Here is an 18,665-nt window from a genome sequence, read left to right as displayed (position 1 = left end):
AGGAAGTGTTCTCTGCATCCCTTATGCTTGCGAAGCAACCATAAATATCATAATACTTTCGGTAAGCGTTAGACTTCAGGAAGATTTAATTTCTATTATTTGAAAAGGTAGCCACTGAGACTCAATGTTCTCCACTGTGAACCATTTGGATGAAACACAACATATTATTTATGGCCTGCAGTTGGCAGGGTGAATAGCTCTTGCTGCACTTTTTAAAAGGGAGGGCTCCAGCCAAGGAAAAAATGATGGATCAGCATTACTTAATGCAAACTGTGAGTGATTGCTCGACTATCGCATTTACTAAATTGTTCCTAAAGTTGCCACAAGGAGCTACTATGCCTTCCTTTTCATTTATTTGTCTGGGACAGTGTTAGTTTCTTTATGGGTGAGGTGGAGGTTGGGGTGCAATACAAAACCAGCTTTGGAACTCATGAGTGGATTGGAAGAGTCCCAATGCTGACCAGACAGGAAACCTGCATACGGCCCCCTGTTGTTTAGAACAGTTCTTAACTAGTCTACTAATATGTTAGTGAATGAACTTAATTTTCAGATAAAGTGGAACACCACGGGAATAGCAACTAATGCATTGGAATTCATATGAAGGGAGAACCTACAAATGACAGGAGCTGAATATTAAAAGCATACATGGCACACAACATGTCCTCATGCCACAGAATGGGGTTCTACCAAGAGGGTTCCAGAGGTTCTGTAGCCATGTCAGGGGACAGAATAGCAAAGGGTCTACGAGACACAGCTGCATAGCCTTCCTTTGCAGAACCACACTGTGAATGTTTCAGTTTGCCACTTTGTCACTGTGTTCACCTCAAGAGATTGCCTGCAGAAGGTTTAAATGTCAGAAGCTAACTCCCTGATATAAGAATTGTGCGCCTTGCATTTATGAGGAGACAATATAGTGCTGTGCCTCGCTAGTGCTTGCTCAGCTCGTGTGGACTGAGACTCTTCCATGCATTATAGTGCTGTGCCTCGCTAGTGCTTGCTCAGCTCGTGTGGACTGAGACTCTTCCATGCATTATAGTGCTGTGCCTCGCTAGTGCTTGCTCTGCTCGTGTGGACTGAGACTCTTCCATGCATTATAGTGCTGTGCCTCGCTAGTGCTTGCTCAGCTCGTGTGGACTGAGACTCTTCCATGCATTATAGTGCTGTGCCTCGCTAGTGCTTGCTCAGCTCGTGTGGACTGAGACTCTTCCATGCATTATAGTGCTGTGCCTCGCTAGTGCTTGCTCAGCTCGTGTGGACTGAGACTCTTCCATGCATCATAGTGCTGTGCCTCACTAGTGCTTGCTCAGCTCGTGTGGACTGAGACTCTTCCATGCATTATAGTGCTGTGCCTCGCTAGTGCTTGCTCTGCTCATGTGGACTGAGACTCTTCCATGCATTATAGTGCTGTGCCTCGCTAGTGGTTGCTCTGCTCATGTGGACTGAGACTCTTCCATGCATTATAGTGCTGTGCCTCACTAGTGCTTGCTCAGCTCGTATGGACTGAGACTTTTCCATGCAATTCATTTTTAATAAACCGTTTTGTAAATTAGGATGCAAAGCCTTTTGGCCAAGACATTTCTGTTTGTTTTAGGGTTTTAGCTATGCAGATATAAGATCTTAATTTAACGTCCAAACCCATTTTCGTATTTCTGTTCAGCACTACACCATTCTCTGGTGTAAATAAACTACTGCTCATGGACCATAAAGCTACAATGAAATAAGGAAGCAGACTCAAAAACGTGTTCAATTAGTCGTGTAAAACAGTGTTCTGAAAAACAATAGGGAGGAGGGATACTCAGGAAAGATGGTGCTGCCTACAAGGAACATTGATGTCATGTTAGAGACAACAAGGGTTAATACACACACTTGATTTTGATTTCCGACCTTTAAAACGAGTGACTTCTGCAATCACTCCAGAGGTATAAAAGCTGCCACATGCTGTGGTCATGAGTCCTTTTTTAACCATATGCTTTGTAAACAGATGGGAAGTGCTATATTGTAAAGATTAGGCACATGATAAATATAGGAATTGTAACAGGAAAAAAAACCTTCTACTAGGAGGATTTGTATACCTTGATATACGTCTAAGCATACCATTTTAGCCACTTACTCGTAAGCGTTTGATAACTTTGGATGTACTTTTATGACTGGTGCATTCAAAATGTTTTAGGTTTAGCTTTTACTTTTCAGACAAAGTCCATATCTCAGAAACACCATCACAACTGGCTCAGAAATTCAAGATAACAACAAGAAATGACCGTCTGGATGTTAAGTGGTGCGCACATAATGGCTGCAGTGTTTGCAGCTACAGTCCCTGCACCTTGTACACACGCCATTACTAAACTACACAGAGCTTCGAGAAGCTTCAGTGCATGCAATAGAATTGCTCAGTAAATGTAAAAGAAAGATTCCAGATGAACTGCTATTTTAACATCATGGTAAGATAGCACACTGTATATTGAATGAATAATGGAATGTTGGGGTGAGCTGCTTGACCTCTCAATGAAGAAGAATCTGTTCTTTAATTTCCTCATTCATTGACGGTGAATGTGTTCCCGATGGTCTGGCTCACACCTCTTTTCACTGTGCTTTATCTCAAAGGATGTGGGTGAGGCACACATCACTGAACATGTTTATTTATTACTGTAACTTTAACATGGGAAAGCTTTCTGCACAATTTATTCTGTATTTCCTCAGTCTCCATGGGACGCTTAACTGTTGGGTTTTTTGTTTTGTTTTTGTTCTGTTAAAGCTGCGCTTGCTTCACACAGAATGCGTGTGGTGTTCTGGGCCGCTGTGAGTTGCAGAAGCACAATAAGAGCTACTGTTCTGTGTAGAATGATTTGAGAGTGCCATCGTTCCGCATTCAGAATCATGCAAATGGTAAGCTGCCATGCTCAAAGGCACAGTGCCGTTGCCATTGCTAGGATTGTACTTGGTCACAAATCCTACAGCCTGTGCAGAAGGACCACATTGCTCTGGCTGTTGTAACGTTACCAAGAGATTCATAAGGACGTCAAAAATGATCATTTAAATGAAGGATTTTCAGACAAGGATAGCCCCTGCGAGATTCAAAACCTTGCTTCTACTGGGTTCCTATAGAGCAACAGCAGCAGCTACACACACACAGACACGCACACACATTATCAACACAATCCATTTCCATACATCCGTTAGTTACAGCACCAAGGTCAACAGGTTCCATATGAAAACAGCTAGTACTTTAACTGCTCTAAAGTTTGCCAAGGTTGTAGCTGTATGTAAAACAACCGGGAGAGAATTCCAGCTTGTTGGTGCTGAGACAGCTAATTCCTTCATAGCATGTGTTATTAAAATGCAACTACCTGTCTGTTTCTAGCGCTTGATCTCAGAGTGTAGGCACTGCCCTGGATCTTTATTAGGAGTCTTATCAAATAGGGTGGGTGGTGATCTTTTTATACCTTTATAAATATGGTGTGTTCTCAAGAGACTGCAAGTGGAAAGTAGTATATAAACATTATGTCCTTTTCTCTTTCCTAGGAAAGCCCACCTGATCCTGAGGAGACTGGACAGAGTAAGCACCTACTGTGCCACATTGCTCCACAGTGCCGTCATCCAAAGCAGGACTGACACAGTGCCCTATCTCTTCTGCCACAGCGAGGCAACGAGACCAGCCAATGCGGTCTGGCACAGTTCTTTACAGGACACCAAAGTGACTTGTGTTGAAAAGCTGATGTCAATACCACGGAACACATACGGAGACTCCAAACTGCGATGAGCGCGACTGATCTTGCTTTTCAAACACATTTACATGGGACTGTTTGTTTGTTTGTTTTTTTACAAGGCAGAGAAGCTAACAGTGAAGCTGTGGAGACAAAAAGCTTGTTCATGAACATGAGCCAGAGAGAATTGACTCCACTAAACTGTTTCTTTTTCTAACTTAGTGGCATTTAAGTAGACTGCTTAAAGTGTGATGTCAGAGCATGTAAATGATTTTAAAAAAGACGACAACTAAATGATGAATTACCATACTGCAGAGCTAACTGGGGTTGTGAAAAGTGCTACTTGGGTTATATTTTGAAACTTGAATCTTACAATGGGGTTGCATCCCCCACCCCCGTAATGTATCAAGTTTTTGAGTTTGTTTACACAATAATGTTCAGTGTTTATTTGGTGGTGGTTCTGTTTTAACTCTAATATTTGGATATCCAGGAGTCAAAGAAGTACAGTAAAGGCCATGGTTTCTGTTTTCTCTTGTCTCATGTTTGTTTTGCTGTATTTTATTGGAGCAGTAATGCCCTTATTCGTAAACAAATATATAATTAACAACCTCTATAAATGTAGAAATATTAAAAGAAACCTAATAAATTCAATGACAAACTAAAATAGTTTTAGTATTTCTAAATTCAGAGTGCTTAATAGTTATGGAGGACTCTCTATTAAATTATGTTCTGACCAATAACTTGTAACGATCACTCTGCACAACTGAGAAGCAGTTGCACTGTCCTCCCTAAGGAGATACTACTGGCCCTATTCCTATAGCTAAATAAGTCAGCAAGAGTGACAGACAGCAAAAGCAGGGACGTCAGAGGTGTCAATTTCACGAACAATCGGTTTATTATTGTGAACAATAATGTCAACAAATGAAAAAATGAACAAATGAATGAAATGAATAATTGTTAAGACAGGAATTCAAATAATTGCAGGTAACAGGTAAGAATAAAGCTGGTACAGATAAGTATGTAGGGACAAACAGAAGGCTAAACAGTATCACCAAATAGAAATGAATGTAGTGTCCGGAGGGTCTCCAATAAACCCACACTCACAAACACAACACACACACAGATAAAGACCAAGGATAAATAAATAGATACAGATGAAAAACAGTGACTTGTGGAAACAATTACATTTAACAGTCTCTATGGCAATGGTGGGAAAATGACAGGTAGGCCCAACAAGTCCAGCAATAGCAGGGTAATTGAAATACATACAAAGTAACAAAATAACAAAAAATACAGGAAACAAAGTATCAAATTAAAGTAGAAAACCTCCAAACAAAAAAGAAATGATCTCACCCACAAATAAGGCAGTCCAGCAAAGTGTCCCGAAATGATGGTGATTGTAGAAGGTTGAAAACATTGAGTACGTTGAAATTGTTGAGACTGTCCAGTAGTGTTGAGTTGAATGGTGAACAGTTGTTTGGAAAAAATCAGGAGGATCAGGAAAAAATGGAGGCTGTCACACATAAAACAACAAACACTAAACAGCTAAACTTAAACAAGTAACAGTGAAAACAAAAATAGCAGTTTAGACAAAGCGCAGCAACAAAAGAAAATGAACGGATGCACTGGAATTATCTAAGGATGGTAATGGATTCACTGAAATTTAAGTAGAGAAAATGCTGTAGTTTAATGGATTCCTCTGAGAAAGGGAGTTTCCCTCAGGCCTGATTAGCCAGCTTTAATACAAGAGCTGGCTACTAAGGAGCTCTGAGATTGGAGGGGTGGAAATCTGAATGAGCCAATGGGGAGAGAGGATGAACAGAGGGTGGTTGCAAGGAACTATGGGAAATTAAGTTTTAACCTGCCCAGGCTACTGACCCTAATTAAAGGGACAGGTGGATGAGACTTACACTCACATTATGTAGCATGGGAATTGCTACAAACTGACAGGATGTAGTATAACCAAGGCATTTGCAGTATAAGCAACCAATAGTAATCTGTCATTACAATGCAATAAACAGTTATTCCTTGTTAAAAATAACACATTTATAGATATCTTATAGATCCGTAAACTCAATGAAGTGTGGAAGTTGAAGCGACTTGCAAGGCCGCATTGCCTAGTTTGTCACATTGATATACAGATACAGAGCTATTAATTGGTTTTGTGAATAGTGGTTGACGTTTGGTTTAAAGCCCTTTTAGCCAGACATGCTGAACTACAGTATTTGTCTAACACTTAACCATGTCTAAAGTGAAACGCCTCAGTAAACATGCTGTATAAACAGAGCCCACAATGTCCACCTCTGTAAATAAAAAACATAGCTATCAAGTAACCTGGGATTTAATACATTTCCTTTCAAACTAGCAGAATCTTAGCAGAGGCATCATTCAAACTTTTTTTCAGGCAACTGATAAAGTAGTTGATTTCTTTTTTTTTTCTTTTTTTTTTTAGCAAAAGTTGCTTCATTGTTTTGCTGTTGTTGCTTTTCCTATTTTTAAAGGGCCTTTCTTGTTACGCTCATTAGGAGAAACAGTGCATTGTGCAAGTAAATAAGTCGTAGTATTAGACATGGGATTAGTATTGGATATCTATTTACTTTGAATATTTTCAGTAAAAGTATTTGCTAATTCTCCCTCTGTGCTAAATGTTTCCATCATATCGTACAAGTCATATGTTTCATATAGATTCATCGCAAGCCTAGAGGTAACTATAGTTCTTCCTGAGGGGCTTTAGTTTCCCACTATGAGCCGAGGTCTGCAGTCCATATTTGTTTTATGAATCAATCAAGAAAGTCATGTTTTTGAAGGAGTCAATATATATATATATATATATATATATATATATATATATATATATATATATATATATATATATATATACAGTACTGTGCAAAAGTTTTAGGCAGGTGTGAAAAAATGTTGTAAAGTAAGAATGCGTTCAAAAATAGACATGTTAATAGATTATATTTATCAATTAACTAAATGCAAAGTGAGTGAACAGAAGAAAAATCTAAATCAAATCCATATTTGGTGTGACCACCCTTTGCCTTCAAAACAACATCAATTCTTCTAGGTACACTTGCACAAAGTCTGGGATTTTGTAGGCATATAGTCAGGTGTATGATTAAACAATTATACCAAACAGGTGCTAATGATCATCAATTCAATATGTAGGTTGAAACACAATCATTAACTGAAACAGAAACAGCTGTGTAGGAGGAATAAAACTGGGTGAGGAACAGCCAAACTCTGCTAATAAGATGAGGTTGCTGAAGACAGTTTACTGTCAAAAGTCATACACCATGGCAAGACTGAGCACAGCAACAAGACACAAGGTAGTTATACTGCATTAGCAAGGTCTCTCCCAGGCAGAAATTTCAAGGCAGACAGGGGTTTCCAGATATGCTGTCCAAGCTCTTTTGAAGAAGCACAAAGAAACGGGCAACGTTGAGGACCGTAGACGCAGTGGTCGGCCAAGGAAACTTACTGCAGCAGATGAAAGACACATCATGCTTACTTCCCTTCGCAATTGGAAGATGTCCAGCAGTGCCATCAGCTCAGAATTGGCAGAAAACAGTGGGACCCTGGTACACCCATCTACTGTCCGGAGAAGTCTGGTCAGAAGTGGCCTTCATGGAAGACTTGAGGCCAAAAAGCCATAGCTCCGACGTGGAAACAAGGCCAAGCGACTCAACTATGCACGAAAACACAGGAACTGGGGTGCAGAAAAATGGCAGCAGGTGCTCTGGACTGATGAGTCAAAATTTGAAATATTTGGCTGTAGCAGAAGGCAGTTTGTTCACCGAAGGGCTGGAGAACGGTACACAAATGAGTGTCTGCAGGCAACAGTGAAGCATGGTGGAGGTTCCTTGCAAGTTTGGGGCTGCATTTCTGCAAATGGAGTTGGGGATTTGGTCAGAATTAATGGTCTCCTCAATGCTGAGACGTACAGGCAGATACTTATCCATCATGCAATACCTTCAGGGAGGCATCTGATTGGCCCCAAATTTATTCTGCAGCATGACAACAACCCCAGACATACAGCGAAAGTCATTAAGAACTATCTTCAGCGTAAAGAAGAACAAGGAGTCCTGGAAGTGATGGTATGGCCCCCACAGAGCCCTGATCTCAACATCATCGAGTCTGTCTGGGATTACATGAAGAGAGAGAAGCAACTGAGGCTGCCTAAATCCACAGAAGAACTGTGGTTAGTTCTCCAAGATGTTTGGGCCAACCTACCTGCCAAGTTCCTTCAAAAACTGTGTGCAAGTGTACCTAGAAGAATTGATGCTGTTTTGAAGGCAAAGGGTGGTCACACCAAATATTGATTTGATGTAGATTTTTCTTCTGTTCACTCACTTTGCATTTTGTTAATTGATAAATATAAACTATTAACATGTCTATTTTTGAAAGCATTCTTACTTTACAGCATTTTTTCACACCTGCCTAAAACTTTTGCATATATATTGTGAGATGGCAGGGAGGGGGTTAAAACCTCTCTGCAGAAAAAACATGTGCGGAATGCACATTTGTCTTGTTTAATTGTTTTGTTTAATTGTTTAATTGTTTTATTGATTAATCATTACCTGCACCTGGCTACTATTGAAAATTGGAGCCAGGTGAAGGGTATTTAAAGAGAGCAGTCAGGCTGCTCTGGGCGGCTGCTGAAGAGGGCAGAGGCCTGACTGTGCTGGTGTGTGGGCACAGCCATAATTAAAAGAAAAGGTAGTGTGAAGCCTTTTTTGTGTGTGCTGTTTTGTTACAGGTAAACAGCTTAGCTGTCCTGTTTAATTTAGGTTCCTGTTTTGTTTTAGTTAGTGCTCAAAGAGAGCTAGGTGTTTGTTTTGTTTATTTTGTTTTTGTGTTTTCATTAAAAACAGCGCAACCGCGCTTCAAAAATCCATTTGCGTGTGTTGGGTCAGTGCTTTTAAAGGGGCAACGAACCGCGGTGAGGGCGATTCTTTTACTATATATATATATATATATATATATATATATATATTGAATGGAGAGGAGGGCTATAGTGGAAAATGATTTACCAGAGGGAAGACTATTGTTACCGACAGGGGGCTATAATGCCCGAAGCCACAGGAGGTAACAATAGTCTTAATGAGGGGCATTTCATTTTCCACTATGGCTGAGTCTGCAGTACATATTTAATATATGAATCAGTCAAGAAAATAAGTGAGGCATGGTTGGATATTAAATCTGACTTTATATATTTTGTTTAAATATAGCTGATACAGCATAAGTCAATAAATAAATAACAGAAAATGTTTTTGAAGTTCATATCAATTAATTGATTTCCATTACAGGGGAGTAGATGTTAAAACTTCATGCTGACTTGAACTCGGCTCTCGCCAAGATAAGCACCAACTAAGATGTAGCTTTACAGTAAACTAATGTGATCCATCTGTGTCTCCATCCATTTGCGTTTTCTTCCATATGATGATGCAGAGTTTCTAACACACAATTCCCTGTTTCTTTACTGTCTGTGTTTGTTGCTGCTTCCTGTTTCATGGACAATAATCCATCTGTCATTAGTAAGAGACCCTTTCCTAACTCTAACCCTAACCCTTTCCTATTTGTGAAGATTTAAGAGTCATGTTAGTATGGCTAACACTGGAAGCATTTGCCTTGTTGTGGCAGGAAGCAGTGGAAGTGACCTATGATAAATGTACTGTCAAGTGATTTGGTGCCAAACAACCTCATTATTACAGAGAGCTTACTACAATAACACTGTTTTAGGGACATTTTTATTGTGTCATTTTTACAAACCACAGATGCTGTTAAAGCAAATCAGTTAGAGAATGGAAACAATAAGGACCTTACTTTGAATTCATGCAGTAAACATACCTCACAATATTAACCCACAGCACAGGAAGCAGTGAGCCAGCAAACATTAAATACCTTTTCATTATGGAGACACGTTTTGCTAGCACACTTTTTCTCTTTTTTTGTGACACATTTAGTAACATGTCATTGAAGTTCATCCAATGAATATGAACACATTGGCTCTTACTGCATGCATAGTTCAAGGAGATTCTGAGACCCATCAGCAGGAGCTTGCAGATCCACGCAGTCTTCCAGGTAAATCATTGTAATCCACAGTATAGCCATAGAGGCAGAGCTTTGCTGGAATCTCAGGGGGAAATTCACTTCACCGCCTCCAAAGGTCTTTTACAGCCACACACAGAAACAGAGCTAATTCCCTTAATAAAGTCCTACACACGACTGTAACAAACACAGAACACAAGCATATAAAAGAGAAAGTTCAGCAAACACAGGAGACATCAATAGACATCATGGGATAGTTAATGGACTACAGCATCAATTCTGCAATGTAACCTTTTTTTAACATTGACCTTCAATACAATAGCGTTTACCTCAAAGAACAATAACAATAATCAGCGATTTACATTTAAACAAGCAGAATTTAAAAACCAACAGAAAAGATATTTTAAATTATTATTTTTTTTTTTTTTAATTTCTGAACAGGCAATTTAGCCAGCGATCAGTTGGACCGCGTTACCGAAGTTAACATGATAACTAATCGGGCGTGGCAAACCATCTGCAGAGGTTTGCTTGTGTGACCTGGAAGCAAACTTTCCTAACCTATGGGTTTCATATTCACCTATTGGTGGAATATGTGTGGTACAAGGCAATGCTCTTGAGGTGAACACCATTACCTGTTACATGGTAACAATGTGTAACACCATGGCTACAGTATGAACCTGCACACGACTCATGGAAATGACAGTAGGATTATAGAGGATAGCACAACCTCAGGGCACACTGCCTATTCCTGCTCTGTGTAGTCTGTGCATGTATTGCTTAATGCTGCAAGAACACACTGTCTCAGTGTACATAAAGTACAGAGCTTAAGTGTTGAATTGTCTTATCAGATGCCAGCATTTTCCCATGTGGGAAACATTAGCATTTGAGATGCAAATATACACTACCGGTCAAAAGTTTTAGAACCCCTCCATTTTTCCAGTTTTTATTGAAATTTACGCAGTTTAATGTCTCAATGTACTCTGAAATTAAAGCATAGAACAAATAAACAATTGGAGATAAAAAAGAAATCATGGAATCGTTTTGTTTAACAACATTTAATCTAAATTTTTGACTCATCAAAGTAGCCACCTTTTGCAGATATAACAGCCGAACACACTCGTGGCATTCTTTCTACAATGGAAATCAAATACTGTTCGGAAAGTTCTTCCTAACACTGTTGCATAAGTTCCCACAAATGTGTTGCACTTGTAGGTTGCTTTGCTTTCACCCTTCTGTCCAGTTCATCCCAAACCAGCTCGATGGGGTTTAAGTCTGGAGACTGTGCTGGCCGTTTCATGATTTCAAGCCTACCGTCTTGTTCTTTTCTTCTAAGGTAGTTCTGACATAGCCTGGAGGTATGTTTTGGGTCATTATCTTGCTGTAGGATGAACCCTTGACCAACTAGGCGTATACCAGAGGGTATTGCATGGCGCTGCAAAATGCTGTGGTAGCAGTTTTGGTTCAGGGTGCCAGTCACTCTGTGCAAGTTAGCATCAACTTTCAAGGCTTAATTTACTTCCATTGCTGCAGAACAGCTGTAAGTTGTTAACCCATTACTTGTTCCCTGAAAAAGGCCTTTTTATATAACTCTGAAATGTACATTATTTTTCAGTTTTTGGTAACCCAAACTTTTTTTTTTAACCTCTGGCAGTTTACCGCTTACCTTTGTACCATTTCAGGTCATTCACTGGACTTAAATTTCAATAAAAACTGGAAAAATTGGGGTGTTCTAAAACTTTTGACTGGTAGTGTGTGTATATATATATATATATATATATATATATATATATATATATATATATATATATTAGCTCAAAGAGACAGCTGCCCAACGTTTCGATATGTTGTACATATCTTTCTCAAGGGAGCCTGTGTTTGAATCAAAACATTGGAGGTATTTATAGGTTTTTGACAGCATGACAACTACTCGTTATTGTTTACATTCAAATCCATGATTTATTCTTACATGATGTAATGGTGTTCTATATATTATGACATCATTTTTACTTCTAGCTTTGAATCTGTATTAATTCTATTAAATTCTAATTAACATTATTTTATATAAACTTCTATTTAAGACTGAGGATCAGTCTTGATTTGGCCTCCCCAGTGCATCAGCATGCACAACTTTTGAATGAATTTAGTTTATTTATTTAAATGTTATATATTTTTTGGAGTTAATTAGTTCATTCTTTTCTGTTGAGTCCTGCTGGCATAATCGTGTTTTGTCTATTTATCCATTTACTTTCTTTTATTCTTCTATATGTTGCATTGTCTAATTTTAGCTTTTCTAATACTACAGACTTTACATCATTTATGTCATGTTCTTGACTGGTGAAGTGCTGTACTATTGGTTCATTCATTTTTTTATTTCTAATTAATGAAAGGTGGTTCTGAATTCTTTTATTATTATTATTATTATTTATTTCTTAGCAAACACCCTTATCCAGGGTGACTTACAATTGTTACAAGATATCACATTATTTTTACATACAATTACCCATTTATACAGTTGGGTTTTACTGGAGCAATCTAGGTAAAGTACCTTGCTCAAAGGTACAGCAGCATTGTCCCCCACCTGGGATTGAACCCCCGACACTCCGGTCAAGAGTCCAGAGCCCTAACCACTACTCCACACTACTGCCCCTTTTATATAAAGTTGTTCCAGTCTCTCCAACATATTTTATTTCATCACATTTTTCACAGGCTATTCCATAAACAACATTGCTATTTTTACAGTAGGTATTAGTTTTTATTGGATATGTGTTGTTTTTATGTTTAATTATAGTTTTACTTTTGTCCATGTATTTACACACTTTACATGTACTAGTGCACATATTCGTAGAACCTATTTTGTCAATTATTATTTTATGTTTACAGTGAACTAAAATATCACCTAAATTAGCTTCTCTTTTGAATGCTACAATGCCTTAAGAAATACCTTTTTCAGTTTTTCTGAATTACGTAGAATCCGCAAGTGTTTCCAAACTATCTTAGAAATTTTGGGCAAAAGTTTAGAGTAAGTCATTACTAATGGGACTATTTTGATTTTTTAAATCTCTTTTTAGTTGATCCACTTTTCTTAACTCCATCTGTATAATTCTTTCTTTGTATCCTCTTTTTTTAAGATCTGTTTTTAATACATTTCTTTGTTTTACAGTCACTTTCTTTTGAGCATATTCTTCGTATTCTTATTCCTAGACCCTTTGGGATTGCCCTTTTATATACACACACACACACACACAGTATGGACCTTATACAAGAATAACATCAAGCGTTACCAATTCAATTCTTCAGATGCAAAGCTGGCATTCGATCTGCTGAAAAATGCAATTCGTTCTTGTCCTTTCCACAAGAAATATCCTGGAATGTCCAGTGCCAGGATTTCTTTCCAGTTTTGAAACATTGTGTTTGCCTGAAACCCTAGTAGTTTGATTTGGAAGGTGCCAGGGACCCTGCAAAGTAATATTGAACAGCTTGTGTTACTAACATAGCATGGCTGTATTACATTGAGGCCTTAAAAACACAGAACTAACATCCTTCGAGTCAAAGATGGATTCAGTGTTTTATTTCTAATACATGTTTTTTTTTTAAATTTAAAAAATACCATATCCCACACCACCTGTTAGAGCCCAGCCTAAATACAGTTATGCAAAGATTCAGGCAGGAAATATGATCATAGCAACCTTCACCAAAAGTCAAGCAGACATTGGACTAAGGAGGTAACTCCCACATATATATCAACCTTCAATAAGTGGCAGCTACCAATAGTAGTCTTACCAGGTAAATTGAAAGCTACCTGTTTGTAGTTTGGGTCGTGCTTTGAGTTCACCTCCTCATGTTCACCAGTAGTCGTACCAGGTGAATTGAAAGCTATGTGTTTGTAGTTTGGGTCATGCTTTGAGGTCACCTCCTCATGTTCACCAGTAGTCGTACCAGGTGAATTGAAAGCTACCTGTTTGTAGTTTGGGTCGTGCTTTGAGTTCACCTTCTCATGTTCACCAGTAGTCGTACCAGGTGAATTGAAAGCTATGTGTTTGTAGTTTGGGTCGTGCTTTGAGGTCACCTCCTCATGTTCACCAGTAGTCGTACCAGGTGAATTGAAAGCTATGTGTTTGTAGTTTGGGTCGTGCTTTGAGGTCACCTCCTCATGTTCACCAGTAGTCGTACCAGGTGAATTGAAAGCTATCTGTTTGTAGTTTGGGTCGTGCTTTGAGGTCACCTCCTCCTTGCCACAGGGTTGGCAGTCAAACCACCTTCCTTCCTGTCTCTCAGTGCCGGCTGAGAGCTGTCAATCAATATTTTGAGGCTGTGCTAACTGCCCCTAAAGGAGAGGCAAGAGCTGTCCTTACTGAAATATTAACTGACTGGATATATCTCCTAATGCTCAAACTAATGATAAATAAAGCACCATTAAGCTGGTGACGAATTTAAGGCTGAGGCCAAAAACCTTGAGGCAGAGTTTGAATTAAGGCAGTCCAAACCGAGATCAAAGTCAGGATGAAAGTCAAAGTCAAACATGCATTACCGTTTACTAGGGCAAACAAGGATATAAATGTTTAGTTGCTGACTGTAGCTCAATCAAGTAATCTGCTATAGAGATCTGTAATAAAAAAAGGTTTATATGTTATATGCAATGGGTTACAAATTAGGCATTTTATTTGCAGCATTTTTTTTCAAATTCAAACCGAATTAAAATGTTGGTTAGGTCTCAGCACTATTATTTACTTTTTTAAATAATAAAACAATTAATTAAAACTAGCAAATGCTTTGGGTGTTGGCTGTGTTAAGATAGTTTTCTATTGGGGTTTTTCATTTGACCAATCCGGTGAACAGACACAGCATGCACTGAAAGGACAGGCTCTCCGTGTGCTCTGGGACTGCAACGTAACATTTAGTAATAACAATGGTCCCGGTTATTCCATCACAGTCCTACTTTGCGGAAGTTCCTGCTTGTGCATTGTGATTTTAACACGACTTGGCTCGGCTCCCAACTTGCCACACTGTACCTAAGTAATTACACTCCATCCAGATCTATTCAAAGGAATATACCGATGTATTAACCCCCGCAGCCAGTACAAATCTCAACCCCTTTCATTAGTTATCTGGGTCTCTATATTAAGAAGAGAAGAGGGGGAGGCAGAAAGCTGTATTACAGTTTCCAGTGCTTGCATCCCGACTGTCTGATAGGACTGTTTACCAGTCCTAACCCTGAATGTACCTCAATCAGCCATGCCTTATCAATCAAGACAACTCTTAGCGTCACATGCGGCCTGTTTGCTGTGCATGGGATATCAGACTGGGATAAGTTTTGTTTGTTGATTTACAGAGCGCCTTCTTTGATTAATTATTACATCTCACTCAACCATCACACACTTTCCCATGATGCAGCCTGATTGCTCAGGGTAGTTACATGCTCTGTCCAGAGTCCTGAAACAGTTTGTCATATTCTAAAGGGTTTACAAATCAAAACAAGTGTACGATGTAAAATGAACTGTGAAGAACCAAACCTACAGTGCAGCTCTAACCACATGTTTTAAAACACCTGGAACTGCAGGATAGGCATGATTAAATAAAGATATATGAGCATCATGTAGCTTTATTCATCATGTAAATCAAAGAAACTACAAAATGAAAGCGCAAAACTCTGCCAGAAGCCATAATAGTACAGTATTTCATGTAGATTTGTAGATCAATTTGTCAGTTTTTGGTTAAGTATATGAAAAACTACAAAGCGGCATGTTATTCAATATGTTAACATAACATTATTCAGCAGATTTCATTTGACTTTATGAAGCAAAATTAGTTAATTCTACAGGGTTACGTGACGCTTTTGGCCGTAGCTGTATGTTTTAGCAAAAACGCATTTTCAATTTAAATCATTACATTGGGTACTACATGAGAACAGCTCTGTTTGCAAGACATGCTTTGAGATGGTGTTGCACTTTCCTGGTGAGTGAAATTGTCCCCATCCCTTCGAGCTGCCTTTTCTGTCAGTGCTTTGCAGACACTAACATGACATTGCTGAGGTAAAATGACCAAGGAAGTAAAGAAGCAGCTGATTTCCTGGAAAGCAAAGCAAGCCAAGAACATCCAAGTACCAGCTGTCATATTTTAAAATGCAAATCCTGTGCGTTCACTACAGTGTGCTTCTTTCAAAACTGCATACTGACATGCCCACAGTGAATAGATGATATTCACAACAGGTAAGGTGAAGTCAATCCAGTACTAAAGTAACTTCATCAGTGTGCAACGAAAAAAAGAATAAAAAAAACAGCAAAGAGATAGAGATAGTAAAGAGAACAAGACATGTTTATTTACTTTCACTTAACCAGTGTTTATTTCTAAACAATACATAACAGGAAAAGTAATATTTGTGTTCTTTAGATAATCATTTCCAGGAAAACATATACAGTACAGTACTGCTTGTGAAAAACCAGAGCACCAAAATAACATACGCAGCTGTGAAAAAAAACAACACAAAAACGACTGTGGTAAGAGCCCAACACTGCATTGTTAATGAACTGAGCAGTGTGGATTAGTGCTTATGGATACCAGAACAGTGTCAAAGTACAGATCTAACCCACTGCAAATCTGTGAGGGGGGTGGCAACAACAGGCAAGGCAAAGCAGCAGGTCCTGCCGTTTTGAAAAGTAAGTTAGATTTGAAGCAGCCAGTGCTATGTTTGACACGTGCAGTGCACTTTGTGGGAATTCTGGAGGGGAATATGATCCTTGAAAAACACAGAGGGGAGGGAATACACAACACCTTTGTTAAAATGGACAGCGCGTACACACAAATAAAACAGATTTCATTCCGGACTGTCCATCAGAAAGGTGACCCCTTCGTCTCACTACTGTGGTACAACAGAAGTGCATGCCCACTGAGAATATAGGAAACATAGATTTGTTTGCAAAGAAGTCCAGTTGGAACCTACAGCAGTTCTGAGCTGCACCGTTAGGAAAGTGGGGTCCTTCAATATATATGTATCAATGAAGTGAAGACTGGGGTACTCTTGTGACATCCTGGAGGGTCCTACCCTCTGTTGCTTACACCAGTTAGAAGGGTTGGCGTACGTGTGAGTGTAGGGTTAGAAAGGTACAAAAAACACAATAACTGAATGGTTCAGCAAAACTAAACTGCCACTGTTTGGTCTCAGTTGATAGTTTTATTGGTTGTAGAATCTAAGAATGTATATTGAACACTAGACAGAAGACATTCAATTACATTCAGACAACAGGTTATAACGTTTGTTCTTAAATACAATATTTTGCCATTGTTGTGAACAGTGGATGCTGGATTTTGAGAGGCTCAGTACCTTTTATCTTTGAAATGATTGTTTTTTTAGAATCCTTATTTAAACCCTAAAGAGGAGTGTATACATTCCAAAAGGCTGCAAAACATTTCCTTTCGTGCAGTAGAGTAAAACCTGTAAATAACAAGACACACGTTACAAGCAAGAGCGAAGGAGATTTCCATGATAAATTTAATCAAATGCAAACTTGTGTGTTTCTCTTGGCATGAAGACAGACCCTGGGTTTAAAAACAATGGGCTAATCAGAAACACGTATTTGTTTCTTTTCATTTAGATGAAGGATAAATAACATTAAAAGAGCTACAGTATACTACAGCTGAATTCCACCTGGATCTAAATCTAAGCTGCTTTTATCAGTGCTTAACGAAGTCAAACACATTTAAGAAATGACCACAGCTATTTGCATCATACTTAAATTATCAGGTGAAAGCTTTGGTTCACTGATACAAATGGCATGCAGTCTTTAGTTTTTAGATACAAAATAATAAGAAGTCCCTTGAGAATGTGTTTTTTGTTGCTGTTTGGGATAATTAGTCATTTGATGCATTTTTATTTTTTTCTCACACATTTAACTCTAGACTAGAATGCCTCTTGAAGGATAACAGTACTTTCTAATTGGTTTGCAAGTCATTACTGGAACAATTGTGGCTAACTGTTTAAACACATTTCTATTTAAATAATCTTTCATGCATGCATATGTATAATAGTCCAGTACATATAATGAACTATGAGCCGATTACATTAGAATATACACTGTAATTACTATAGATTAAATGTAAACTAATAGTACATTCTATCTGCCCGTCATAAGATGCGGGGACATAGAGATATTATTAAACTTTATTTGTTTTAATATTAACAACATGTTTCAGTACATTAATAAAAGGAGGACACAACAGTGGCAAAACATCATTTGAAATCTGATAATAACCAGTTTTGCAGTGCGGTTAGACCTGTATTTTATGATGGAAAAATTAAATGAAGAAAAAAAAAATAGTCCTGTATTCCTATCACTCCAGAAAAAGTCTAACAATGGCATTGTAAAAATAACTTAGACGAACACTGTGTGAATATAAATTAAAAAAAGGTTGACATTCTCAATAAATAATTCTACTATTTACACCATTATATATTGCTAGGACACTTAAATTACTAAAATCCCTAACCATGGAAGCAGCAAAAAATTACAGGCATGAGGTACAGCAAAAAGGATACTGTGATATTACAGTAGACTGTTCCATTTTCTTTTAAACATTGTCAGAACTTCATTTGATTAATATAGTTTTTCATGGCTTCTGTAAGGTGCCCCACCAGATACAAATAAAAGAAGCATTCTGAACCACACATACAATGAGGTTTCTTTCACAAGGAGAACATTTCACTCACATGGCTCACAGTTTGGTTTGTGTGTTTTTGTAGATCCCAGACATACAGAGGAACGCATACAAATAATGAACAGATTGGTCCAGTATTAACAACCTGATTATATACGGACGAGTAACCCACACACCTAACACTTGAAGGGCTGTTGCACGTGAATGTGTTTTCGAGAGAATGCCTCTTTTCAATGTATTTTGTTGAAATGAAATGGT

At 38.4% G+C, this 18,665-nt stretch overlaps 1 protein-coding gene across 4 annotated transcripts in view; it reads left to right on the top strand.

Moving 5' to 3' along the window:
* The window catches only part of LOC117396811 (astrotactin-2-like), a 559,949-nt gene extending 555,720 nt beyond the window's left edge, over positions 1–4,229 (top strand). For all 4 annotated transcript variants that reach the window (XM_059005718.1, XM_059005716.1, XM_059005717.1 and 1 more), the window contains one exon: positions 3,520–4,229. In XM_059005718.1, the coding sequence (XP_058861701.1) occupies positions 3,520–3,757 (238 nt within the window). In that variant the 3' untranslated portion in view covers positions 3,758–4,229. The remainder of the gene's footprint in view (positions 1–3,519) is intronic.
* Positions 4,230–18,665: the final 14,436 nt, after the last annotated feature.

Source organism: Acipenser ruthenus, chromosome 31, assembly GCF_902713425.1.
Source record: "Acipenser ruthenus chromosome 31, fAciRut3.2 maternal haplotype, whole genome shotgun sequence".
NCBI lineage: Eukaryota > Metazoa > Chordata > Actinopteri > Acipenseriformes > Acipenseridae > Acipenser > Acipenser ruthenus.
The sequence above is the reverse complement of the archived record's forward strand: the minus strand, read 5'-3'. Positions and strand labels throughout refer to the sequence as shown.